The 27,120-nt window shown below is 42.6% G+C and overlaps 1 protein-coding gene across 7 annotated transcripts in view; it reads right to left on the bottom strand.

The window, feature by feature from the left end:
* Window positions 1-26,750, bottom strand: part of LOC124152642 (sodium/hydrogen exchanger 9-like) — a 61,244-nt gene extending 34,494 nt beyond the window's left edge. For 5 of the 7 annotated variants that reach the window (XM_046525648.2, XM_046525646.2, XM_046525643.2 and 2 more), the window contains exons 1-14: window positions 26,475-26,750; window positions 21,239-21,483; window positions 20,851-20,928; window positions 19,552-19,628; window positions 19,102-19,199; window positions 15,983-16,088; window positions 15,111-15,249; window positions 12,934-13,039; window positions 10,728-10,816; window positions 7,056-7,175; window positions 5,857-5,968; window positions 5,534-5,687; window positions 3,136-3,193; window positions 2,007-2,096 (exon numbers count right to left, since the gene is read on the bottom strand). In XM_046525648.2, the coding sequence (XP_046381604.1) occupies window positions 2,007-2,096; window positions 3,136-3,193; window positions 5,534-5,687; window positions 5,857-5,968; window positions 7,056-7,175; window positions 10,728-10,816; window positions 12,934-13,039; window positions 15,111-15,249; window positions 15,983-16,088; window positions 19,102-19,199; window positions 19,552-19,628; window positions 20,851-20,928; window positions 21,239-21,483; window positions 26,475-26,733 (1,731 nt within the window). In that variant the 5' untranslated portion in view covers window positions 26,734-26,750. The remainder of the gene's footprint in view (window positions 1-2,006; window positions 2,097-3,135; window positions 3,194-5,533; window positions 5,688-5,856; window positions 5,969-7,055; window positions 7,176-10,727; window positions 10,817-12,933; window positions 13,040-15,110; window positions 15,250-15,982; window positions 16,089-19,101; window positions 19,200-19,551; window positions 19,629-20,850; window positions 20,929-21,238; window positions 21,484-26,474) is intronic. The other 2 variants (XM_046525645.2, XM_046525649.2) reach the window with 1 other exon arrangement.
* Between the last annotated feature and the right edge of the window lie 370 nt (window positions 26,751-27,120).

Genomic DNA, 27,120 nt, shown 5'->3' with positions numbered 1-27,120 from the left:
TAATAGGATTGGCCTTCAAAATAAATATTAATATAAATAATATAATTGTGTTTAACAAATTGCCAGGATATTCTCTTCATATACAAGCTGAACAACTGACTAGTTCTCTGTATTCACAAATAAATAGAGGGCATGTGTTTTCCAGGCATCACAACTAACTGCGTAGAGTTGTTTCCATTGGCCGTATCAGGATCCTCTTCCTTGAATGGTAGGTTTGAATTCCAGATGTGACATGATCCTTTGTTTGTGGCCAAAGCAATAAATACGATACAAGACTGACTGAGGATGAACATCGAAACACCCCCCAAATATTTCTGTTCGGTAAAACTGCAGACATTGACAGTCTTTGAGTTTTTCATGCAGCAACTTAGCAACTTAACACAGAAGTGCCACTGTCCCATTGAGAGTGCAAGGATGATTTGATCTGAATCTCATGCACAAAATGCAACTATCCTCCTATGTTTGGGGGAGAGTCTTGTCACAGACATGTTTTTTCTGCTTGTTTTCTTGTTTTGGATGCAGACTTTTCTTAGAGGAATACCCACAGTAAGAAAAGAATCTTCATGCAAAGGTGATGTTTACGAAGCAATATGTCTATGTCTGTGAAGTGCCCATGAAAAAAACACACGGTCTGACAAGGAGTAATAGTTTGTGTCATACAAATCATAAATACAAATCAAAAATAAACTAAAGAACCAGAAAAATAATGTGCAAAGTGTGTGGCATCAATATTGGCATCTTCCTGGTACTGAAACACACAATGACCCCGTTACTCAAGGTCAAGGTCAAACCACCCTTAAAAGTCATCATGACATGGGGTCACATGATCAAGGTCAACAATAACTGTACAGAGACCAAGTGAAATCGACAGAACGTCACGCATGGAAGCATGTGATAAAAGTCATCAAAGGTCAAGAACACTCAAAGCAAAAGATGTGCCAAAAAAGGAAACGGAAAGCACCATTTCAAGATGTAACATGGATAAAAGCCAGGTCACAGAGACACTGAGGTCAAGGTGAGGTCCAGATGAGGTCAAGGTGATTTAAGATGACCTCAGAATGGGAACAAATACACACACTTGGTGAACAGCAGAGGGAATGGGCTATACAGTGCAGGATGGTTGAAGGTGAAGCGTGGAAAACAAAACACAAACCATTACCATGTCCACATGTCCAAACACCTGGTCGGGGACCAAACATTTGATATTCGGGGAGGGGGGGGGGGGGGGGGAATGGGGGCAATTTTGTATCAAGATTAGATATTTCTGCTTCAGATGCAAAACCAGATATTTTTGTATTTAAAACTATGAGCCTGAATTTTTAAAAAGAAGAAACACCTTGCAACAATGAAATAATGTTTGCGCAGGCAATTTCTCTTTTTCCAAAGGGACAATTGGTTTTTTTTCGATAACATCCCACAAAATATCCAATGTTCGGTCCCTTAGTACCCAACCACAGACAATGCTGAAACACTTCCACCTGTAGTACATAATGGGATATGGAAACTAAGGTTAGAATTAATGAAAATAAAGTAGAAAACTTTCAAATTAATCAGAACGTGGTGTTAATCAATACCAAAATACCAGCAAGTAAACAAGGATACACAAAGAGGAAGAGGATGAAAACGTGAAGAAAAATGTCCCAAAAACCAGAAATGAAACTAAAAATTACAAATTTTTCAATGAATCGTGAAGGATGATGTGTGATTGAACTTCAAACAAGTAGTGGTCTGAGAGTTATCTCCCCTTTGCAGCATTCTAGAACAATCATTACTCTCCGAACACATGTTCAGTAGTTAATTCTCCAACGAAGCACACATGGAACAAATGTTAACAATGTCTGCATAAAAGGCATATCTTCATGATATTATTTTTTTGTTTCCAAATGAAATGACACTGTACTAAGGGAAACAACTCTCAGAAAAGACTTCTAACAAGAATTTATCACACTATCTAAGACACATGAAAACCAAGCAGGAATGCACAGGTTTTGGGGGAATTAACCAACCGGCCGGTTTGCCGTGGTGACATGGGGCGTGGGAGGCTGGTCATCGGAGGGACTGCTCATTGTGCTGTATTGACGCTGGCTCTGCATAGCCTGGACACACAGACAGACACAGGGAGTAACCATTGTACTATTTTGCATAGTGTCAAGACTGATTTGACAAAGCGTATTCATATTATGTCCACTGGCTAAAGTACATTTCATTTCTCAGTATACAATCATTCTTATTGGTCTCCTGTTCAAAAAAGAAGCATGAACAAACTTTAACAGATATAATTTAGATTTACCAAGAGAAAGAATTAATTTTAAATATTTTACTTTCACAAATATCACTTTCATTTTACAGGGTAAATTACTCTGCACAGTGATTAAAAGAAGAAAAAGTCATCATGCAAATTTAAAGAAATAAAACTTTTGTATATGAAACATAGAAGTGAAACCGCTTGGATCTTCATTACATCGGAATACTATTGCAGCATCTGATAAAACTCAAAAGATAATGAAAAACAATAAACAAAAGCATAAACAATCTCAAAGAGATTATACATAATACATTTCTGCAATGTTTAGTCTGTTAGTGACATCAAGCACCAAACCGTTATAAGTAATAGCAAAATATTCAAAGAAATAAAAGTGACTTAACCTAAACTTGATAAACAAAACAGAAACAAAAACAAATAGTTCTTCCATGTACAGAGTGGGGGTTTTACACCGGTTTAGCAATATTCCAGCCATATTCGGGCAGGGAACAACAGAAATTAGCTTCACACACTGTACCCTTGAGGGGAACTGAACCAGGGTCTCTTGCGTGATGAGTCAACACTTTGACCACTGGGTTGCCTCACCGCAGTGTCAAATGGACAAAATGGTGATATATAGAAAATTCAGAATTATTATTACTTGCACTTTTGGTTGATTGAGACATAATTACTTCTGACATAATCTCAAATAATATCATACATAACAAATGAGAATGTAAAAAAAACAATAAAACGATATCTCTTCATTAAAAACTAATTCTTGAGTTTTATAAAATAATTGTAAGTGGAAGCTGATATGTCTTCAGCACAGAAAGTTAAAGTGTTAGCTTTGAGAGTATACATGGTAAGTGTGAATGGAGTCCAGTACTTACACTCCTCACGGCATTGGGAGGCATCTGCTGCATCTCCAACTCCTCATCCACACCCACCCTGGAAGAAAGGTCACGGTTAGATCAAATACAAAGGTAACATCGTCAATGAGGTCAAGGTTAGATAAAAAACAAGGTCATACTATCAATGAGGTCAAGGTGACATCAAACACAAAGGTAACATCATCAATGAGGTCAAGGTTAGATATAAAAATCATGGTCATATTATCAATGAGGTCAAGGTGACATCAAATAGCAAGGTCATACTATCAATGAGGTCAAAGCAGGGGTCCGGAAAATTTAAAATCCCAATCGGACATTTGCATTTAGGCCACGCCCCCTTCAAATAGCGTATTTTAGTACGACTTTTCACACACATTACAAGTTTACGTATTCATAATATGAATGTTATGTTTATGAATGTTATGAATGTTTCAATTTAAATTGTTTAATTCACCGGACAATTAATAACAAATAATATCATTTTAGATTTACATGGAAAACATACGTTTGTTTCTTTTATAATAACGATCTGTTAACGTAGTGAATGGTCTATTTAATATTCATGAGTTATATTCATGAGTTTGCTCAAGTGTACGCGTTGTAACATTTGGATCGAGACTATTATCCCATATTTGGTTATCACGTGACCTCACGGGAAATGTGTTTTTTTAAACTAAAGATTTTTTTAAAAACAAGACAGATAATTTAATCACAAATGCAAAAATATCGTTGATAGCAATAGTTATTTGAATACTTTTTTCATCTGTACTTATTTATTGACCATAAAAAAATTGGATATCGATCGTCCGAGAAAGCTAAATGGCGGTCAATCAAGATTCAATATACGACTAGCTACTGAAAACAATAAAATCTGCAAATCCTCATTGTATGTCAACCAAGTGAAAGTCGTTAGCCACGACTTACAAAATGATCGTCCAGACTTTGAGGGTTTGGCAGATCCGCTCGACTGATCTGCATCGGTCTACTGGCTGTCGTCACGCTTTCGCTTCTTGTCTGAGGTTACGTATCGTAGCATTGTGAGGATAATGAGGTACATCGATGATGCAAGGTATTAATGTACAGTTGTAAACACCTTTCACTCAAATTAACAAGATGTTCTCAGTAATTAATCCTCGATTAATCAGTGTCAACTCAGTTTATTGCCTATTACAGTGATTGACCGATTGGACTATCATGTAGGTACGATGTATTTACAGCAATCAAAACAAACAAAGCTTGTCAGTGTAGTTAATCTTCATTGTGTTGCAACTGCAGACAGAAACTGCTCAGTCCTAACTGTTGATCATGTCCGGTCAAAATTTAAGAATGTCCGGACAATACTTTTTAAAATGTCCGGTAAGCAATATTTTAAAACGGACATTTGAGATTCCCAATCGGACATGTCCGGCGCATATGACGGTTTCAGGACCCCTGGGTCAAAGTGACATCAAATACCAAGGTCATACTATTAAATGAGGTCAAGGTGATCAATGAGGTCAAGGTGACATCAAATACAACCGTCATACTATCAATGAGGTCAAAGGGACATCAAATACCAAGGTCATACTATCAATGAGGTCAAGGTGACATCAAATACAAACATCATACTATCAATGAGGTCAAGGTGACACTTTTGATTAAGTTAAATCACCACAACATTACCAGTACAACCAAACTAGGAGCTAAGTATGTGAACAAAAACCAAGCCGTCAGGTGAGCTAAAATGCCATGATAGTCCATCTTCCTGAGGCAAGGCAAGTCCAGTTTTCACCATTGCCGAGCAAGGCTGGAATTCCAGAGTTATATTTTGGCTGGACTAAAGAGTCTGAAAATGGAGCAATGAACTAGACATCCGGTTTGTAAACAACATGGATTTCAACATGCAGAATTTGATCGACGGCAAAACTTGCAAACATGTGTACCGTCCACACGGCGTCGACAGATATTTCACAAATCTTTTCATGTTTTTAAACAAGGTGCTCAAATGTTTTGATGCACTTCCTGAGGTAAGACCCACTTTATTACAATATAGATCTTGATCATTGATCAGATCGTCTTGACTGGGCGCTGACATTTTGTTTGAAGTAAATGCAAGCGATACGGGAGGTGGAATCTGATTGGTCAGTAGGAGGGACATAAAAGGGAAATACCTGGCAATAGTCACTGGTGGCGCTACGAGTGAGCCACGAAATTCAAAGGTAGTTCGGCAAGGGTGGCAACTGGACTCTAGCTGTCACTTAATGATTGTTACCACCCCAGCCTCATTGATTTGTTCTTAAAGGACCCTTGTGACCTTCTCTCTCCCAGAATCCTGAGAGGGGCCATTGGTGAAAAGCCCATGTATTTCTCATGATGTGACCTAGCACCTGGTTTACACCAGGATCATATCAGCTCTCACCTTATTTTGAGCCACTGCAGCATTGGAGTAGTGAGGCCTCCACAGAGGACTACAGTTGCCAGGACGATGATCATCGTCGCTGACACAATGTACTGCCGTGGCAATGTCGACGTGTTCCGTATAGCCAGGGCGAAGGCGATGGCGCCTCGTAAACCTGGAGAGAGAAATATCACTACATTGCTTGTAACCAGGAGAGATATATCACCACTACCTGGAGAGAGATATAGCTACAGGTTCCTATGTACATATATAGTGAAAATAAGTGAATATTTAAATCTTTTACTGATATGAAATTACTTGATTGATATCCAAATATATCTCACCTGAGAACATCATCATGTGCTGGAAGTTCCAGCCGATCTTGTTGGTTCTTCCCAGGTTCAGCAAGAAGGACAACGGGTACACATTCAAAAATCTACCAATGATTATAGCGAGCTGGAGGATAGTTAAGGAAACTACAGGATCATGTTGACGACTGGATAATCTGGAGTGAGTGAGTGAGAGAGTTGTGTAAGTGAGTGAGCAATCGTGAGTGAGAGTGTAAGTGATTGAACAAGTGAGCGCGAGTGAGGATGTCAGTGAGTGAGTGAGGATGTCAGTGAGTGAATGAGTGAGAGTGTCTGTGAGAGTGAGTGAGGTAGTGAGTGATTGAGTGAGGGTGTGAGTGAGTGAGTGAGGATGTCAGTGAGTGAGAGTGTCTGTGTGAGTGAGTGAGGTAGTGAATGATTGAGTGAGGGTGTGAGTGAGTGAGTGAGGATGTCAGTGAGTGAGAGTGTCTGTGTGAGTGAGTGAGGTAGTGAATGATTGAGTGAGGGTGTGAGTGAGTGATGATGTGAGTGATTGAGTGAGGATGTGAGTGAGTGAGTGAGTGAGGATTTGAGTAATTGAGTGAGTGAGTGAGGGTGTGATTGAGTGAGGATGTGAGCGAGCGAGTGTCTGTGAGTGAGTCAGTGAGTGAAAGAGTCAGTCAGTCACTCAGTCAATTTGTGTTGCGCAGCCTTCAACCTCCACCTACACCACAGCCTTCAACCTCCATAACACCACAGCCTTCAACCTCCACACACACCATAGCCTTCAACCTCCACCCACACCACAGCCTTCAACCTCCACCGACGCCACAGCCTTCAACCTCCATAACACCACAGCCTTCACACCACAGCCTTCAACCTCCACCCACACCATAGCCTTCAACCTCCACCCACGCCAAAGCCTTCTACCTCCACCCACACCACAGCCTTCAACCTCCACCCACACCATAGCCTTCAACCTCCATGACACCACAGCCTTCAACCTCCACCCACACCACAGCCTTCAACCTCCACCCACGCCATAGCCTTCAACCTCCACCCACACCACAGCCTTCAACCTCCACCCACACCACAGCCTTCACCCTCCACCCACACCACAGCCTTCAACCTGCATAACACCACAGCCTTCAACCTCCACCCACACCACAGCCTTCAACCTGCATAACACCACAGCCTTCAACCTGCACCCCACAGACAGAAAAGGTAAAGGATACAAATGAAGCAAATATGAATCCAGCATCCCAGCGGATCCTGCTCTCTTGAAAGGTGAAGACAGATACTCCGATGTACAGAAACACAAAGTTCTCCGACAGGAAGTTTGTCAGCTCGAACAGCTGTGGACAAAACAGACATCATTAGTGATTCCTTTGGTATCTAAAACTTGGAACCCCAAATCTTTAACTTTAAATATAAGGGTTGTGACAATGACCTCTGACTTTCATGTTTAATTTCAAACACTGCATCATACAAAAATAAATGATTGATCAATCACTTACAGATACGTTTGAGAGAATGTTGAAAGATGAGATAACGCTTTTCATGTTAAAATTAATGAGATAAAGAAAAACAATGATTCACTTTTGACAGAAAGTCATTACCCAGCATAGGATTTGAATGGTCTTTACATACTTATCTTTATCTATGTGTACACTTAAAGCATAACGTACATGTCCAATGCTCAATCCAAAATATAGATACCTAGTCATCTCCTAAACCGACAGACAACCTATCTAACTGTCTAGGTCAAGTACCTGTGTATTCCAGGATCTCAAACTAGGAGTTAATTAGTGGATAAAGTATAAAGCCACAGGTCTGAGTTTGATTCCACGTATGGATGCAATGTGTATTTCTGGCATCCCCTTTCCGACATATCCCCAGATATTGCTAGGAGCAGGAGAAAACCACATTCATTCACTCAAGCTTGAAGCCATACACTTGGAAACGATAAAACACAGTGATTTATTTGATAAAATCTTCTGATATTTATTTCATTTTTTATACTCTCAGAAATGAGAGATAAAGCTCTCTACACTGCCAGTCAATAGTTATGAGACGAAAGACAAAGCTCCCTAAACTGCCTGTCAGCAATTAGGAGATGACAGACAAAGCTCCCTACACTGACAGTCAGTTATCAGGAGATGAGAGACAAAGCTCCCTACACTGACAGTCAGTTATCAGGAGATGACAGACAAAGCTCCCTACACTGACAGTCAGTTATCAGGAGATGAGAGACAAAGCTCCCTACACTGACAGTCAGTTATCAGGAGATGACAGACAAAGCTCCCTACACTGCCAGTCAGTTATCAGGAGATGACAGACAAAGCTCCCTACACTGCCAGTCAGTTATCAGGAGATGACAGACAAAGCTCCCAACACTGCCAGTCAGTTATCAGGAGATGACAGACAAAGCTCCCTACACTGACAGTCAGTTACCAGGAGATGACAGACAAAGCTCCCTACACTGACAGTCAGTTATCAGGAGATGACAGACAAAGCTCCCTACACTGACAGTCAGTTATCAGGAGATGACAGACAAAGCTCCCAACACTGCCAGTCAGGGGCAGACAGTGGAGGAAGTTCAAGCTCCAGTGGAGGAGTGAATCCTGTTATCAGGTAACACTGATATCAGGTTGTTGTTCATCTGCAACATGTACAGATACTGCAAGATAACGGACCAACCATATAATATTCTGGTGGGGACGAAATATTCATTTTGACCATTGGCTCAATACCTACATTTTTGTCTCTTAAAATTAAATAAGAAACTTACAATAAGTTTTGTTTTGTCTTCTTGCATTTTAATGAACAAGTTATTTCAAAACCATCCAACACTGCACAACCTCCTACCCCTTGACCAAGAATATCAGCTGGGTGGACCCTTTACTCAAAGTATTGTTACACGTTGAAGTCTATCATCAATAAGCTCACCTTCAAGATAACAAAAGTCACTCCTCTACTCAAGCCGTAGCATGACAGAAATGTCACAATTACATGTTACAACACAGCATCGCGTTCATGAAACTAACAATGGTTGAGTGAGTGAGTGTGATAACACTTTCAGCTACTTTTTTTAATCACCTAAACTGCTACATAGGGGAATCCCCTACACTGCCACATGGGGGAATCCCCTACACTGCTACATGGGGGAATCACCTAAACTGCTACATAGGGGAATCCCCTACACTGCCACATGGGGGAATCCACTACATTGCCACTTGGGGGAATCCCCTACACTGCTACATGGGGGAATCCCCTACACTGCCACATGGGGGAATCCCCTACACTGCTACATGGGGGAATCCCCTAAACTGCTACATTGGGGAATCACCTAAACTGCTACATAGGGGAATCCCCTACACTGCTACATGGGGGAATCAACTACATTGCCACTTGGGGGAATCCCCTACACTGCTACATGGGGGAATCCACTACACTGCCACTTGGGGAATACCCTACATTGCCACATGGGCAAATCCCCTACACTGCCACTTGGGGGAATCCCCTACACTGCTACATGGGGGAATCCACTACATTGCCACATGGGCAAATCCCCTACACTGCCACATGGGGAAATACCCTACACTGCTACAGGGGGGAATACCCTACACTGCCACATGAGCAAATCCACTACATTGCCACTTGGTGGAATACCCGACACTGCCACATGGGGGAATACCCTACACTGCCACATGGGCAAATCCCCTAGACTGCCACATGGGCAAATCCCCTACACTGCCACATGGGAGAATCCCCTACACTGCCACTTGGGGGAATACCCTACACTGCCACTTGGGGGAATACCCTACACTGCCACATGGGGAATCACCAACATTGCCACATGGGGGAATCCTGTACACTGCCACTTGGGAGAATACCCTACACTGCCACTTGGTGATCACCTATGCTGCCACATGGGGGAATACCCTACACTGCCACTTGGGGAATCACCAACATTGCCACATCGGCAAATCCCCTACACTGCCACTTGGGGGATACCCTACACTGCCACTTGGAGATCACCTACGCTGCCACATGGGGGAATACCCTTCACTGCCACTTGGGGAATCACCTAAACTGCCACATGGGGGAATACCCTATACTGCCACATAGGGAATCACCTACACTGCCACTTGGGGGAATCCCCTACACTGCCACATGGGGGAATCACCAACATTGCCACAAGGGGGAATCCGTACACTGCCACTTTGGAGAATACCCTACACTGCAACTTGGGCGAATCCCCTACACTGCCACTTGGGCGAATCCCCTACACTGCCACATGGGCAAATCCCCTACACTGCCACATGGTCGAATCCCCTACACTGCCACACGGGCAAATCACCTACACTGCCACATGGTCGAATCACCTACACTGCCACATGGGCAAATCCCCTACACTGCCACTTGGGGAATCACCTACACTGCCACATGGGCAAATCCCCTACACTGCCACATGGGCAAATCACCTCCACTGCCACATGGGCAATCCCCTACACTGCAACTTTGGCAAATCCCCTACACTGCCACATGGGCGAAATCCCCTACACTGCCACTTGGGGAATCACCTACACTGCCACATGGGCGAATCCCCTACACTGCCACTTGGGGAATCACCTACACTGCCACATGGGCGAATCCCCTACACAGCTTCATGGGGGAGTCCTACACTGCCACTTGGGGAATCCCCTACACTGATACATTGGGGAATCCCCTACACTGCCACTTGGGGAATCCCCTACACTGATACATTGATGAATCCCCTACACTGATACATGGGGGAATCCCCTACACTGATACATTGGGGAATCCCCTACACTATCACATTGATGAATCCCCTACACTTATGCTGTACCGCTACTCAGGTGAATTCCCACCTACTGACATACCTGTTTTGTTCTGTCTTTAGACTCAGCAGAGAGGTTGTTGTAGGTGTAGTGGGCCTGGGTGATGCCACAGAACAACACTGCAACAATACCTGCAACAACAAAACAACAATGAGGAAAATTTGTGGACGTTGCAGAAAAAATATTGCAGAATTCCTTCAACTTTATTACAATATTATGCAGAACAAATGTGGAATATACCATCTTAGGAAGATCACATGTGCATCAATGCTCAACAACTCGTTGGCAATTATTGAAAATACTTGCAATAACCTTGATAAGCTTGATGAGGATGCTGAGGAACCATTAGGCACATGAACATGATTCTGGAATACAGTTATAAGCCTTTCCTAGAACCACGTGGACAGACAGATATGGAGAGCTGGGACCTATTCCTCCCTGAAACCTCCATGGGGAGACAGGCATAGAGAGCTGGGACCTATTCCTCCCTGAAACCTCCATGGAGAGACAGGCATGGAGAGCTGGGACCTATTCTTCCCTGAAACCTCCATCGAGAGCTGGGACCTATTCCTCCCTAACACCTCCATGGAGAGACAGGCATGGAGAGCTGGGACCTATTCTTCCCTGGAACCTCAATGGAGAGACAGGCATGGAGAGCTGGGACCTATTCCTCCCTGGAACCTCCATGGAGAGACAGGCATAGAGAGCTGGGACCTATTCTTCCCTGGAACCTCCATGGAGAGACAGGCATAGAGAGCTGGGACCTATTCTTCCCTGACACCTCCATAGAGAGCTGGGACCTATTCCTCCCTGACACCTCCATGGAGAGACAGGCATGGAGAGCTGGGACCTATTCCTCCCTGAAACCTCCATGGAGAGACAGGCATGGAGAGCTGGGACCTATTCCTCCCTGAAACCTCCATGACGAGACAATCATGGAGAGCTGGGACCTATTCTTCCCTGAAACCTCCATGGAGAGACAGGCATGGAGAGCTTGGACCTATTCCTCCCTGACACCTCCTTGGAGAGACAGACATAGAGAGCTGGGACCTATTCTTCCCTGAAACCTCCATGGAGAGACAGACATGGAGAGCTGGGACCTATTCTTCCCTGAAACCTCCATGGAGAGATAGGCATGGAGTATTGGGACCTATTCTTCCCTGACACCACAATGGAGAGACAGGCATGGTGAGCTGGGACCGATTCCTCCCTGACACCTCCATGGAGAGACAGGCATGGAGAGCTGGGACCTATTCCTCCCTGAAACCTCCATGGAGAGACAGGCATGGAGTGCTGGGAGCTATTCCTCCCTGAAACCTCCATGGAGAGACAGGCATGGAGTGCTGGGAGCTATTCCTCCCTGAAACCTCCATGGAGAGACAGGCATGGAGTATTGGGACCTATTCTTCCCTGACACCACAATGGAGAGACAGGCATGGTGAGCTGGGACCTATTCCTCCCTGACACCTCCATGGAGAGACAGGCATGGAGAGCTGGGACCTATTCTTTTCCTGACACCTCCATGGAGAGACAGGCATGGAGAGCGGGGACCTATTCTTCCCTGACACCTCCATGGAGAGACGGACCCAGAGAGCTGGGACCTATTCTTCCCTGAAACCTCCATGGAGAGACAGGCATGGAGAGCTGGGACCTATTCTTCCCTGAAACCTGAATGGAGAGACAGGCATGGAGAGCTGGGACCTATTGTTCCCTGAAACCTCCATGGAGAGACAGGCATGGTGAGCTGGGACCTATTCTTCCCTGAAACCTCCATGGAGAGACAGGCATGGAATACTGGGACCTATTCCTCCCTGACACCTCCATGGAGAGACAGGCATGGAGAGCTGGGACCTATTCCTCCCTGACACCTCCATGGAGAGACGAACCCAGAGAGCTGGGACCTATTCTTCCCTGAAACCTCCATGGAGAGACAGGCATGGAGAGCTGGGACCTATTCCTCCCTGACACCTCCTTGGAGAGACAGGAATGGAGTGCTGGGACCTATTCCTCCCTGACACCTCCATGGAGAGACAGGCATGGAGAGCTGGGACCTATTCCTCCCTGACACCTCCATGGAGAGACAGGCATGGAGAGCTGGGACCTATTCCTCCCTGACACCTCCATGGAGAGACAGGCATGGAGAGCTGGGACCTATTCTTCCCTAAAACCTCCATGGAGAGACAGGCATGGAGAGCTGGGACCTATTCCTCCCTGACACCTCCATGGAGAGACAGGCAGTGTGACCTACCTGTGAGTCCGGCCACCTCCGCTGTCTGGAATGAGCTGTAGGACATGAGGAAGAAGAGTGCCGTCTCCAGCAGCGGGAAGTCTCGGATCTTTGTGTACTTTGTGATCTGCAGTCTGTCAAGGATCTATTTAGTGTCTTTGACAGAATGTCATAGTTGTGTATGTTTGTGAGTGAGAGAAAGGCTCTGTATACTGAATGCCAACAGTATCAGAGCTAAATCACAACTGACTGAGTTAGATGCTATTTGAACAGTACTTCAGTTACATCCCAGCATGTCAGCTTGACGTGGGAGGAAAGCCTGAAGTGATGCAGGTCTGACACATTTAACAGTTTGGTGAAACCCACAAGCAGGACATGGTGGTGACAAACCAAGGAATACCATAATATCAACAAGAAAATAGCATTTTCACTATCCCTGCCATGAGGCACACTAGAAGTTTGTTTGTTCATATAGCAGTGAATATAAAGAAGAGACAGGCACCAGCATGGCTTTATGTCATGAGAAAAAACAGTAAATGTGAAAGGCACCTTCTCTGAAAAAATAATTTATGGCGCCAATTCTCTTAATCAATCTTGATGAGTATCTCTCAGATAAGTTAACTTCAGTAGTTTCTGAAAAAACATTTGCAAACACTATGCACTTTGTAAGAAAATCTAAAAACAAGCAGCAAGGGAAATAACTCTGTAAAAAAATATTTACAGGACCAATTTTCGAAGTATTCAAAAAGTATCTAATATACAGTGATCGCTCGCTATTGCGCTCTTCGATAAAGCGCTACTTCGGTTATTACGCGCGGTAACGCATGGCTCCCAAAATTTATGTACACTTTTAATACTGAGAGTTTTACACAGATATGATTGTATTGTGGTTCGTTGTTTATTTGCACATAACGCTTCTCATTGCATAATCAACGGTTTATCGCTGAATGGAGTTCTAATAATCTGTTTGAAAACATCCGCGGCAGGTCCCGGAAATACGATTGTTCTACTAGTTAACTTTTCACACTATACATCCTTTGATCTTAGAAGCGCATGCATGCAATAAAAGAGAACCACAAGTGAAGTTTATATTCTTAATTAGTGGTCAATCCAATTTAAGGCTAAACTGTCACACACATGTAGTTGCTGTCACAACACGGCGGTCATTCATTTCGTAATCGCGCTTTCGTAACATCGCCTGTTTTTTCCCCGTAGTTATAACAAGCGATTTCATTGGATTAAAATTTGTTTCTAATGACGCTTTCTTGCCGAAATCTGCTACAAGTTTCGTGATTGGTCAATTTTGAGCACGTGACCTCAGGCAGCCAATCAAGCTGTGATACAAAGCTCGTGTTTGATAAATTTCAGAAGTTAGCGAAAGATTTTTTGTTAAATCGTGTTATTCTGAACGTTTTAAGCAGGAAATCACGATATATATTAAAAATATGGAACTTTGCGAATGTATCGTGCTAGGTTACGAGCTGTGACAAAGATTTTTCATGCATATATTTTTGCATTAAACGTTGTGTCCGAGCCGAGAATTCAAGGCGACGAAAGCCGAGATGTCATTTGACTTACATTACACGCGATCGCACGAAACGATGGAAATAATAACTTAGATGTAAGTTTGATTACTTTTAGATATATTTTTGTTGATTTTATTTATCACTTTGTATAATATATTTAAAGATTTGCTTAAAATAGTCTTTATTTTGCACTTTGACATGTTCGATGCGGACCCGTTGTCGAAATGTGTGTCCGAGAATTTTATTTTCAATAACATCGCGGGAAATAGTGAATAATTTTTTAATTTATTGATAAAAAATGATAAATTAGAATGGAATACGTATTTCAGACATTGTGAAATATGACAGATTTAATAAATGAATGATATTACAGGTAGATCTAGGTCCATAAAAATATATACTATTTTGACGTGACGTGAGATAAACACATAGGCCTATTGATGATTTGAGATTTGCCGAGCGCGCTCCCCCGCCTCGGCCTCGGTTAAACGGCTCATCGTCTATAACGCCCACCAATTATTTGGACCCCATTGGTAGCGCAATAGCGAGCGATCACTGTATAAGTAAACCCATGGTAGGGGAAAAAAATAACTAGTCCTGACAAAAAAAAGTAAGTTTCCTGATTATCATTTTAGATAACAAGCTCTTGTGCAAATGCTTCAACAAGGATACCAGTGCTGTCGCACATCCCATGAGAGATCCGATGGCGAAAGCGCCACCAAATATTCCAAGGAAATTGCCAAGAGCTTTGAAGAATGCCTCTGCATTGAACTTTTTCCCTCCTGAGAGCTGTCCATATGTTTCTACAGACCTGAAACAGCACATCATCAAAACACTAAAGAAAATTAAAGAAAAAACCACAAATCATTTGTGCTCAACTTGTGGTAGAAGTTGAAGATAAATAAAGTCGTGCACATCAGTAATCTCATCAAATCATCAAGGCCAATTTAAGATTAGAATTTCTTTATATAATGCCTAAAATTTAAATTGGCCTTTCAGGCAAAACAAAATACTGACTTATAAAAACAACCATTGTGACATATGAGTCAAAGTATGGCACTTATCAGATGTGTACTCATTCCCTGACAACTAAGGTTAGTTTCAAGGTGTCAATAGTGGTAATCTGAGAAAGGTTACGGTGACACATGATTTCACCGAAATTGATATACACATTTTCAAATGCAATTTTGAACCAAAATAATAAAATGGAGGTTTGACTTAAACCCTAAAATACATCTTTTGATACAAAACGGTGTAACAATGGCACTAACAGGCATAGTTTGTAACTGATTTGTTAAATGCAAGATACAAGGAGTAATGTCTGTGTTTGGGAAAATCAATCAAAACTCATTGTCTGCGTGTTTAAAAACACTCAACAGGGTTTTTCTTCTGAAAATACACAATACACAAGAAAATATAATGTATATAATAACTACAGATTTATAAAGCGCTGGTATCCAGTTCGAAGAACTACTCAAAGTCTATACATGACAGTTATCGTCCATTTTCCCACTCATCACAAAGCGACAATGTGATGTCCTTACCCTGATAAAACTATAGCCACTGCATCGTTGAAGACACTTTCTCCAAATACAATTGCGTAAAGATCCACGTCGACATGGAGGTCGTGAAATAGAGCCAATACTGTCACTGAAACAGTTCAAAGGCGGGTCAAACAATGTCAAGGCACATCTGATAAAAACAGTTGTATCCCTATCCCCCACCATGGCCAATACTGTCACTGAAACAGTTCACAGGCTAGTCAAACAATGTCAAGGCAAATCTGATAAAAACAGTTGTATCCCTATCCCCCACCATGGCCAATACTGTCACTGAAACAGTTCACAGGCTAGTCAAACAATGTCAAGGCACATCTGATAAAAACAGTTGTATCCCTATCCCCCACCATGGCCAATACTGTCACTGAAACAGTTCACAGGCTAGTCAAACAATGTCAAGGCACATCTGATAAAAACAGTTGTATCCCTATCCCCCACCATGGCCAATACTGTCACTGAAACAGTTCACAGGCTAGTCAAACAATGTCAAGGCACATCTGATAAAAACAGTTGTATCCCTATCCCCCACCATGGCCAATACTGTCACTGAAACAGTTCACAGGCTAGTCAAACAATGTCAAGGCAAATCTGATAAAAACAGTTGTATCCCTATCCCCCACCATGGCCAATACTGTCACTGAAACAGTTCACAGGCTAGTCAAACAATGTCAAGGCACATCTGATAAAAACAGTTGTATCCCTATCCCCCACCATGGCCAATACTGTCACTGAAACAGTTCACAGGCTAGTCAAACAATGTCAAGGCACATCTGATAAAAACAGTTGTATCCCTATCCCCCACCATGGCCAATACTGTCACTGAAACAGTTCACAGGCTAGTCAAACAATGTCAAGGCACATCTGATAAAAACAGTTGTATCCCTATCCCCCACCATGGCCAATACTGTCACTGAAACAGTTCACAGGCTAGTCAAACAATGTCAAGGCACATCTGATAAAAACAGTTGTATCCCTATCCCCCACCATGGGACACATTAGAATTTTGTTTGTTTATACAGTAGTGAATAAAAACTGTAGAAAACAGTCCTATAAAGCCTGAAGAAGAGATAGGAACTTTACCCGCTTCATGTCATCAGAAAAAATGATTAAAAGTGAAATTAATACACACAATAGGATCCCTCTCTGGAAGACAATAACTCCATCTTCATAAGTATCTCTTAAATAAGCTAACTTAAGTAGTTTCTGAAAAAACTTGTCCCCCTTTCACACAGTTTGTACTGAGTTGAAAAGCATGGAGCAAGGGCCATAACTCCGTAAAAAATGAATGTCGACACCAATTTGCGAACACATTTGAGATCGTGACAAGTCAGATCAGTGCGAAAAAATGAATCTTTCTAAGTTGAATAGTTTTTGGGAAATTTTTTCCACATTGAGAAGTGGACTGAAGGACGGACGGACAATGTTCCTGTATCCCCAGCCCCCAAAATTGACTTCTTGTTACACAAAGAAAAAGTCAGACCAGAGGTTGTTATTTTGCATAAATATCGATGGTGGAGGGAGGCACTTATTGTTGGCACAGGTCCTGACCAAAATGGGTATCAATATGGTACCTACCCCTCTGACAAGGCTAGTAGGCTACTCCCCAACCCAGGTCACCTACCCCTCAGACAAGGCTTCTCCCCAACCCAGGTCACCTACCCCACAGACAAGGCTTCTCCCCAACCCAGGTCACCTACCCCTCTGACAAGGCTACTCCCCAACCCAGGTCACCTACCCCTCTGACAAGGCTTCTCCCCAACCCAGGTCACCTACCCCACAGACAAGGCTACTCCCCAACCTGGGTCACCTAACCCACAGACAAGGCTACTCCCCAACCCGGGTCACTTACCCCTCACACAAGGCTACTCCCCAACCTGGGTCACCTAACCCACAGACAAGGCTTCTCCCCAACCCGGGTCACCTACCCCCCAGTTAAGGCTTCTCCCCAACCCAGGTCACCTACCCCACAGACAAGGGTTCTCCCCAACCCAGGTCACCTACCCCTCAGTTAAGGCTTCTCCCCAAACTTGGTCACCTACCCCTCAGTTAAGGCTTCTCCCCAACCCCGGTCACCTACCCCACAGACAAGACTACTCCCAAACCCAGGTCACCTACCCCTCAGACAAGGCTACTCCCCAACCCCGGTCACCTACCCCACAGACAAGGCTACTCCCCAACCCAGGTCACCTACCCCTCAGTTAAGGCTTCTCCCCAACCCCGGTCACCTACCCCACAGACAAGACTACTCCCAAACCCAGGTCACCTACCCCTCAGACAAGGCTACTCCCCAACCCCGGTCACCTACCCCACAGACAAGGCTACTCCCCAACCCCGGTCACCTACCCCACAGACAAGGTTACTCCCCAACCCCGGTCACCTACCCAACAGACATGGCTACTCCCCAACCAAGGTCACCTACCCCACAGACATGGCTACTCCTCAATCCGGGTCACCTACCTCACAGACATGGCTACTCCCCAACCCGGGTCACCTACCCAACAGACAAGGCTTCTCCCCAACCTGGGTCACCTACCCCTCAGACAAGGCTACTCCCCAACCCCAGTCACCTACCCCACAGACAAGGCTACTCCCCAACCCGGGTCACCTACCCCACAGACAAGGCTTCTCCCCAACCCAGGTCACCTACCCCACAGACAAGGCTACTCCCCAACCCGGGTCACCTACCCCACAGACAAGGCTTCTCCCCAACCCAGGTCACCTACCCCACAGACAAGGCTACTCCCCAACCCGGGTCACCTACCCCACAGACAAGGCTACTCCCCAACCCGGGTCACCTACCCCACAGACAAGGCTTCTCCCCAACCTGGGTCACCTACCCCTCTGACAAGGCTTCTCCCCAACCCGGGTCACCTACCCCACAGACAAGGCTACTCCCCAACCCGGGTCACCTACCCCTCTGACAAGGCTACTCCCCAACCCGGGTCACCTACCCCACAGACAAGGCTACTCCCCAACCCCGGTCACCTACCCCACAGACAAGGCTACTCCCCAACCCCGGTCACCTACCCAACAGACAAGGCTACTCCCCAACCTGGGTCACCTACCCCACAGACAAGGCTACCCCTTACACCTGGGTCACATACCTGGATCTGTGGCGGAGATGATGGCTCCAAAGAAGAAGCAGTCATTGAGTGTGAACTCTGTGTAGGACATGAGCCGGGTCAGCCCGAACATGGTCCCCCTGCCAACACAACCACCGAGATTACAGCATGCAGTCTCAAGCTATTCAAGCATTGACTTGCTCTGAAAAATACCTGCATAGATTCCACAAACATGGTGTCAGAATTTAAAAAAAATTGTTGTTCAATCCTATGAAGACCTCTTTGTTTGTTTGTTGTTTAACACCAAACTCTGCAATATTCCGTATGACTGACGTCGCAGACATACAAACCAGGGATTGAAATTATTGAAATGATTTAAAAAAAAAAGATTTTGGCTGTTTAACGCTGCACTCAGCAATATTCCAGCTGTATGACATGTCAGTGAATTAAAGTTCAGTGGGTTCATCTAGCAATAGGTGACACACTACTTACCCTACAGCCAGACAGGATATTGTTGTGCCGATAAAAGCAAACATTATGATCGCACCAAGATTCTTGAAGAAATGACGCTGAAAGACAAAACATTTCAATGCATTCTCCATTGATGATACATGTTAATCATTATTGCATCAATTGCCTGAAATGATCTTCAGTCATCTACTTTTTCAGCTCAACTTCAAGACAAGTATTTGATTATAAACTAGGGCTGTTACAATTCACTTGCGTACTCGGTGAATCAAACCGCATCCATTCGTGACTTGAATTCATAAAACGTGGCCACTGGAATCGAATATTTATGAAAATGCAATGATGTACATTTACATACCCGGTACCTAAAAATATCCATAAGAACATATCATATGCATAGATTTCTTCAAAAACAAATCTCTTATAATATTTAATTTGACAGTATTGAGGTCACTGGTCATTGTCGCATTTGAGCAGATACTAGAACCTGGATAAGTGCAATACATAAATGTGTAATACATTAATAATTAACAAACCATGTCAAATAATTTATGCTATTGTTTCCCTGAATATAACAAATAATACATCAACTGCTGACTTGTTATTGTATTCGTGAATTAATAATCATATTCGTTACCCTATATTCGTGATACAAATCGTCTTTGCCTCATAGTGTGTTCGTTGCAGCCCTTTAAACACTACACAACATTTCCCAAGGACCAATACATATTTAGTCAAAGGTCCGATCTTCAGCGAATGTCAGTATGTTTGACAGGAGATTTCAGTGAAGAATAACCAATGCTGGAGAGAGTTTGGTTTAACCCCCCATGAAGGGTATTTCAATTATTTCACCGCATGTCAGCTTAACATAGTGAGTGAGTGTGTAAGAATGCTTTTAGCAATATTCCAGCAATACCATGGCTGGGGACACCAGAAATGGGCTCCAACACATTGAGGATGGGATAAGCTTTCGGTTCAAAGGAGTAATAATGAAAATGATAACAATCATCACCACACTGACAAGGGAGCATGGGTGGCCCAGTCGTCTAAGGCGCCGCGATTCGCTGTGCAGAGTTGCGTCCCTTGGGCACGCCAGAAACCTATGATTGTGGGTTTGAATCCCGGTTCGCCTCGATTATGTTTCTAGGTTTGTCAGCACCATACCCATGCTCGTGAGTTTCACCGAAGAGGTAAACGTCTGAGACCTGCATCACTTCGGGCTTTCCTCCTACATTAAGCTGACACGGCGTGATATGACTGGAATACTGTTAAAAGTGGTGTTAAACCCAACTCACTCACACTGACAGAGTGTGTGCTACTTACTCTCTTCATACTGTATCCAGCCTCGAAAATAATCAGGGGCAGCATCACATTGAAGAACAGCTCGGGTTCAAAGGTTACCTGTTGAAAGGATGCAGGGTCAATAAATATATCATACAGTGAAATAACATGGTTTACTCACAGAAAGCCGTGTACTCAGCTACCCCAGGTAAACTTGGTTCAGTTTATGTATACAGTGTTCTGCGATCCTGATGGTGGGGACAGTGACCCCTTCAGCATAAAACATGGGGTCATTTTCAAAACGTATTGGGCCACATATCATAAAAAAAACCTGATGCACAGGTTACTGTTGCAGAATCCACGTCCACAGGTAACATTAGCAATGCAAAGAATGTTTCCCATGGCTTCTTCCTCAAGTCAACACACTTACAGCTTTCTCCAGCATGGGTTCTGGCTTCGCAGATCCATCGCTGGTCAGGTTGTACTTGAACGTCTCGTTGGCGGTGGCGTTCTTGCTGTCCGGGAGGCTGATGTACAGCGAGGGTGGGGCGTTCCCCGAGTAGAACGTCTGGTTGTTGGACTCGGACAGCACGGCCCAAACTTTGGAATCATCGGGGGTAACCGGAGGCGTGGGGGTGGCATAGATGAACTTAATGATCACACCAACAATCAGTCCTGTAACCATAGTAACAAAAATAAATCATTCTAAAGCAGTTAAATGGGCTGAACTTGGTCTATAGTGTATGTTATTGTGTAATTCACATTGGTAACACCCACTAGGGGTGACTATTGGTCTGGAAATCACTATTGCGATAACTATTGATATTGAAAGAAACTATTGCGATAACTATTGATATTGCAAGCTACTATTGCGATAAATATCAATAGTTTTCAGTGTATCATTTTAGATGGATTTTAGAGTTGAATTAAACCTTGGAACTGAAGTTTCCTTTGAATGTGATAACCATAACAACAAATAAAAAGTAAATTTTGAGATATGACTGTTTTGTTTTTTTCTTTACCCTAATATTTAAAAAAAAGAAACTTCCACATTACCATGTGTAAATTCTTACCACTCATGATAAAAAAAAACGAATTTGAACAGCATTTGACTCAATCATATGATATGGTAAATACAATCGAAACTATTAATATTCCTAACTGAAATCGATATTATTGATCGGAAACTGATTTAACAATCGATTTATTGACCTTAAGTGCTCACCAATAACAATATGTTGATATTTGGATTATCGTGACACCCCTAACACACACTAGCAGGAAGACATGAGCAGGCAGGTCAGTGAGCAAGTTATATAGTATGTCTCAAGTCATGGGACAAATACCGTAATAGACATAAAAGGTGTAAGGGTATCAACTTGAAATGGAAAGAAGTGCACTTAATATTTCTCAAAACAAAACGGTACAGCAAGAGAATTAATATATATCACACTGGACAAATTGAATTGCATTACTCTGGTGAATGGTATATACAACATCAGATATATATCGTTAGGCTAAAAAAAATAATAGTCTTGGTTCTTGGGCACCGCCCACTTCATCATAAAGTCCGCCGCACGTTTCGTTTTTATTTCCAAAAAAAAATGTCTCCAAATATTCTGTGTCTTGAACACACGACCCTGGCAGTGATAGGCTAACAGTATTTGAAGAACATGATTTTGCCAAAAATACTGAAAACAAAATTTGGTTACATATTAGCTTAAACAACCCCAATAAAAGCACCACCGGCCTGCACTATATTTTCAAAAGCCATTTACTTACAAAATATTATATTGCTATTTTGCTCATCAATCACATCAAGGAAGCAAACACATATCCCTGGCCAGGGCACTATGTGGGCATTCTGATAATGAGAGGTCTCCAGCTACCTGTGCGCAGTGTAAGAGTCAACTTAATGGATCCAAATGGTCATATTTAAGGACTTGAGAGCGTGTCTTTAAAACCCTTGGGAAAAGGAAGGTACTCATAACATCCATCACTGGTTTATCTGCCCCAGACTTGTTTACTTACATATCTCAATCATACACCAGTAGCTGGAATATGCTGAGTGTGTCATAAAACAACAATCACGTCTCTTGTCTCATGTTCCTGCCGACTATGCAAACATTGTAACATGTGTCTAGTTTAATCATGGAAAACTAGTCATTTAGATATGTTAGAGTTTGCATTGAAGCTGTATTGAATTGTACTGACACAATAACTACAATACACCCTACCCACTGTATAGAGTTACATCCCTGAATACTGCCTATCGACAGCATGGCTTCAGGTTTCATCCGCCTAACCAACTGAATGGGATCCCTACTGAACAGGCATCATATTAGGGAGCAAAGATTTACTTACAGTGTTGGTTAAATGAATACTAATGTAACATGGATCGAAAATCTACTGAAGCACGTCACGATTCCAGTTAATGTGGATACTGGTTTGCCATGGTACAGTCACAATAAAGCTCTGTCATAAGGACAACATGAATCATATTGATCCTATGATTCTTTGGGGAGAATACATTGTTATCAGTGAGTGAGTATGGTTTTACACCGCTTTTAGCAATATTCCAGCAATATCACGGCGGGGGACACCATGAATGGGCTTCTCACATTGTACCCATGTCGGGAATCGAACCCAGGTCTTTGGCGTGACAAGCGAACACTTTAACCACTAGGTGCGCTGTAATGTCACTGGTCTACAGATGACAGGGTATAAACCTAGGGATTTATCTGAGATTCCATTCTACAAGTAAAAATGCCCTTGGTTGACAAACTGAGAAGAAAGTAAACATTTTGCCCAATGCTGGGATTATTTATAAAGTTATGAGTTTCGTAATTTCAGAGGTATTTTAACATTTTATTGTGCATTTCTTTCAATGCAAATAATCTAACAATAAGCGTTGAAGCCACTTCCTCCTACAGTTTACTGGCCACTTTGTCAATGAAGTACAAGTCTCTAAAAGTCCATTACGTTAGTTATAGCTATTAAAATATGAATTGGGAAGGTTAATATTTCCAATTTAGGACATTTTACAGACATGTGCTGCAAACTTGGTGTCAATTATCAGCCTCTGGGGAGGCCAAGCACTTCTGTCCCATGTTTCTTCAGTGTGCGAATGTCTGTAGTTTTTCAACCAGGAATCCAGTGACTGGAGTTTCCCTGTGGGATGTCTAGCTACTAATCGCAGGGATTTATCTAGACCTGCTCAGATGCCAAGTCTGCAGCAAATAACAGTAAAAATTCCCAATTTGAATTAAAAATTTCCTGATTCCTTAGAATTTACAGAAATAAAAACGTTGAAATAATCAAAATTTCAAAATTCTGTCCCAATTTGCAAGCTGAGGGCACTTGGGGAAAAAGTTTGGAACCTGAGATAAATCTCTGGACCACCAAGACTAGCGGCATAAGAAAAATATGACACATTATTCAGTTTTATTAGCTTCACATTTAATATCAACTGCTTCTTTTCACAATTTGCATACTTTTCAAAAAGAGTACTGTTTTCCCCACAAAGTATCAGACAGTCACCATGCTCTCAGATCACCTCACCCATGGCCCTGTCTGGTGTCATATATTGTGATCACATACTGTAGGGACTATAACAGTGTCATATCAGGAAGTAATACCTCAATATGAAACTCTAATGTAAGGGTTAAGCCATTTTTCTGGGCATTATCATTTTGCAGGAGCCCGCGGTCTTCCATCAACTGCCCGATGAGGAGGGCAATTGAAAAGACCAAGGGCTTCTGCAAATGATAATGCGTGACCGTTATTATAGCTGAAATGGAGGGAATTTGTTATCAAATAAAAAGAAACAACAATATCAGTTTTGAAACATTTACTGCAATCAACACGAATGTCACTGACCCACTTTTACAAATATGAAAACGTCATAGAACAAACCAGATGACATCACCATTGAACGTGACGTCACCTATCCCTATCCTATGACGTCACCTAACAACGGGCTTGACACTGGCCCGTTGTCAAGCAATATGAGGGCATTATCAAGTTACAGTGGCCCTCTCATTTCTGATAATATGCGGGCGGTTTAATGATAATTCTATCCATTTTAGCTATAATAACATGTATAATGAAATGGACATAAATCGTAAAATAATATTTTCGGCTTGTATGTAAACGAGGTTTCATGCCACTATTTTTAGTAACTGACTCGATTTACAATATATGTTTTGGTTGGACAATATATTTGCTTTGATGAGCAGAATGGTTCCTCACATGTGAAATGTTTATGCATCATACTGTGTCTTGTATTGTGACCTTACCAACATGACATGTATGTTTGTTTTTTAACGCTGCACTAAGCAATATTCCAGCTATATGACTGACAACATGGGCATCGATCCACGCAATTGGGATATGATGACACACATCAACCAAGTCAGCGAGAAGATCCAAGGTAGATAAGGTCTTCAGCAACCCATGCTTGCCGTAAAAGGCGACTAAGCTTGTCATAAGAGGCGACTAACGGGATCGGGTGGTCAGGCTCGCTTGACTTGGTTGATGCATGTCATCGATCCCAATTATGTGGAATCACTTGATTGTCTGGTCCAGACTCGATTATTTACAGACCGCCGTCATATAGCTGGAATATTGCTGTGGGCGAACAAACAAACAAACCCATAAGGTCCCTTTTCTGCTCGTGGGTCACTGTGACACATTTCTATCAGTGAGTGGAAATGTCTTATTCTTGAAAGTTTGCACACCCACATTACTTGTTAGGCTTGTGCTGAAAAATACAAGTCATTTTCCCTTTTTGTGACCCAAGGGATTCTGGGAAAAAGTAGAGGTCCCCAGCAATCTGTGCTTGTCGTAAGGGCTGACTAAATAAATTGTGTGGTTAGGATAAGTGACTTGGTTGATTGCATGTTATCGTATCCCAATGAGTGAATCAATACTCATGCAATGATGGCCTGTAAATAACCAAACTATTAATCTCAGCGAGTAATGTTATTACTGGCATGTGAAATTATTGGTTAAGTAACCATGGTAACATTACCTTACTGAAATGAATGTAAAATTGATGTTTATGACATGACTACTGATGTGTTCTCCTTTACAACCACCTGAGAAGATGAAAAGAATTATGAAAATAACATGGTAAACATCTAATCTTAAATGACCTCTTTGGTTCATTACGACATTATGCCTGTAAATGAAGTAACTGTGACAACCGGATACCTTATTTCATTCATTAATCAATTAATCACTGTCAGCAGATTAGTATGTCATTTCATGGGGCTACGGTTCAACCCATTATAAAAGCCTGCCACCCTATGTCATACGATCTACAGTATACTTCATCCTCTCATTGCGAAACTGATACCTTGTTTGTCAAGGAAATATAATGCAAAGTACACCTTATATTCAGAATTTGAAAGTGAGGGATGGGTACTTATGTTCTTTAAATATATGTTGTACGTAATGGGATCTGTAACGACTGTAGCATAAAGCTGCTGTTTCAACGGGGTTTGTCAGTTTTGTCATATCAGCTGTTGTGTGAGTGGTATTGTGGTATTGTGACACAGCGTGCAACCACAGCTCGTAACAAATGTGAAAAGATAAACATTGAAATAATACATTCAACGACCTGACCACCACAAACAGATACATTGTGCATCATACAAACCTACCATATATCATTGAAAGTCCCGTTTCGTGAACAAAACGAAATCGTCGATGCTTGAATAGCCAGACTGTCAAAATTGTCAACATGAGAAGTCCTAGCAACATCAAAATCGTAAGACTGTCTGTCGTGTGTTGCAACGCCACGGTCTTTTCTTTTTGTATATTAGATGCTGCCGGCGATATAGTTGCAGATTGAGCCGCCATCGCAGAAGATATGCAACAACACGCAGTCACAAACACAGCGATCACTCCACCGGCCGCCATGCTGAATTCACTCCCACTTCGCTACTTCCGGTTATAACGCAATGACCTAAAGTAATATTTTTTGACTCGTCAACACAAGATAGTGACTCGAAAGCTATTATCAGTTTGAGTCAGTATGTTTATATATTCGTTTAAAAGAGATGCGTATGGTTTGGTTGTTTTTAGGGGCAATAACAGAGAATGGGAGTACATTTGCCATTTGGATTTCGATGACGTGGAATAATTCGGTGCCAGGCGTGTCGTGAGCCTGACACGCAATGTCCATAGCTGCACACAGCAGGAGTAGAATACGGATTGATGTACGTTATTGACCAGAACAATTCAATTAGTGACATTTATATTCTGGAACGTTCGGCGCTTGTCCATGACAAAGAATGATAATGGCGG

The sequence above is a fragment of the Haliotis rufescens genome, unplaced genomic scaffold (assembly GCF_023055435.1).
Source record: "Haliotis rufescens isolate VD_foot unplaced genomic scaffold, xgHalRufe1.0.p SCAF_9, whole genome shotgun sequence".
In the NCBI taxonomy this organism is placed as follows: Eukaryota; Metazoa; Mollusca; class Gastropoda; order Lepetellida; family Haliotidae; genus Haliotis; species Haliotis rufescens.
Note: the sequence above shows the minus strand (reverse complement) of the source record. Positions and strands in the feature narration are given on the sequence as shown.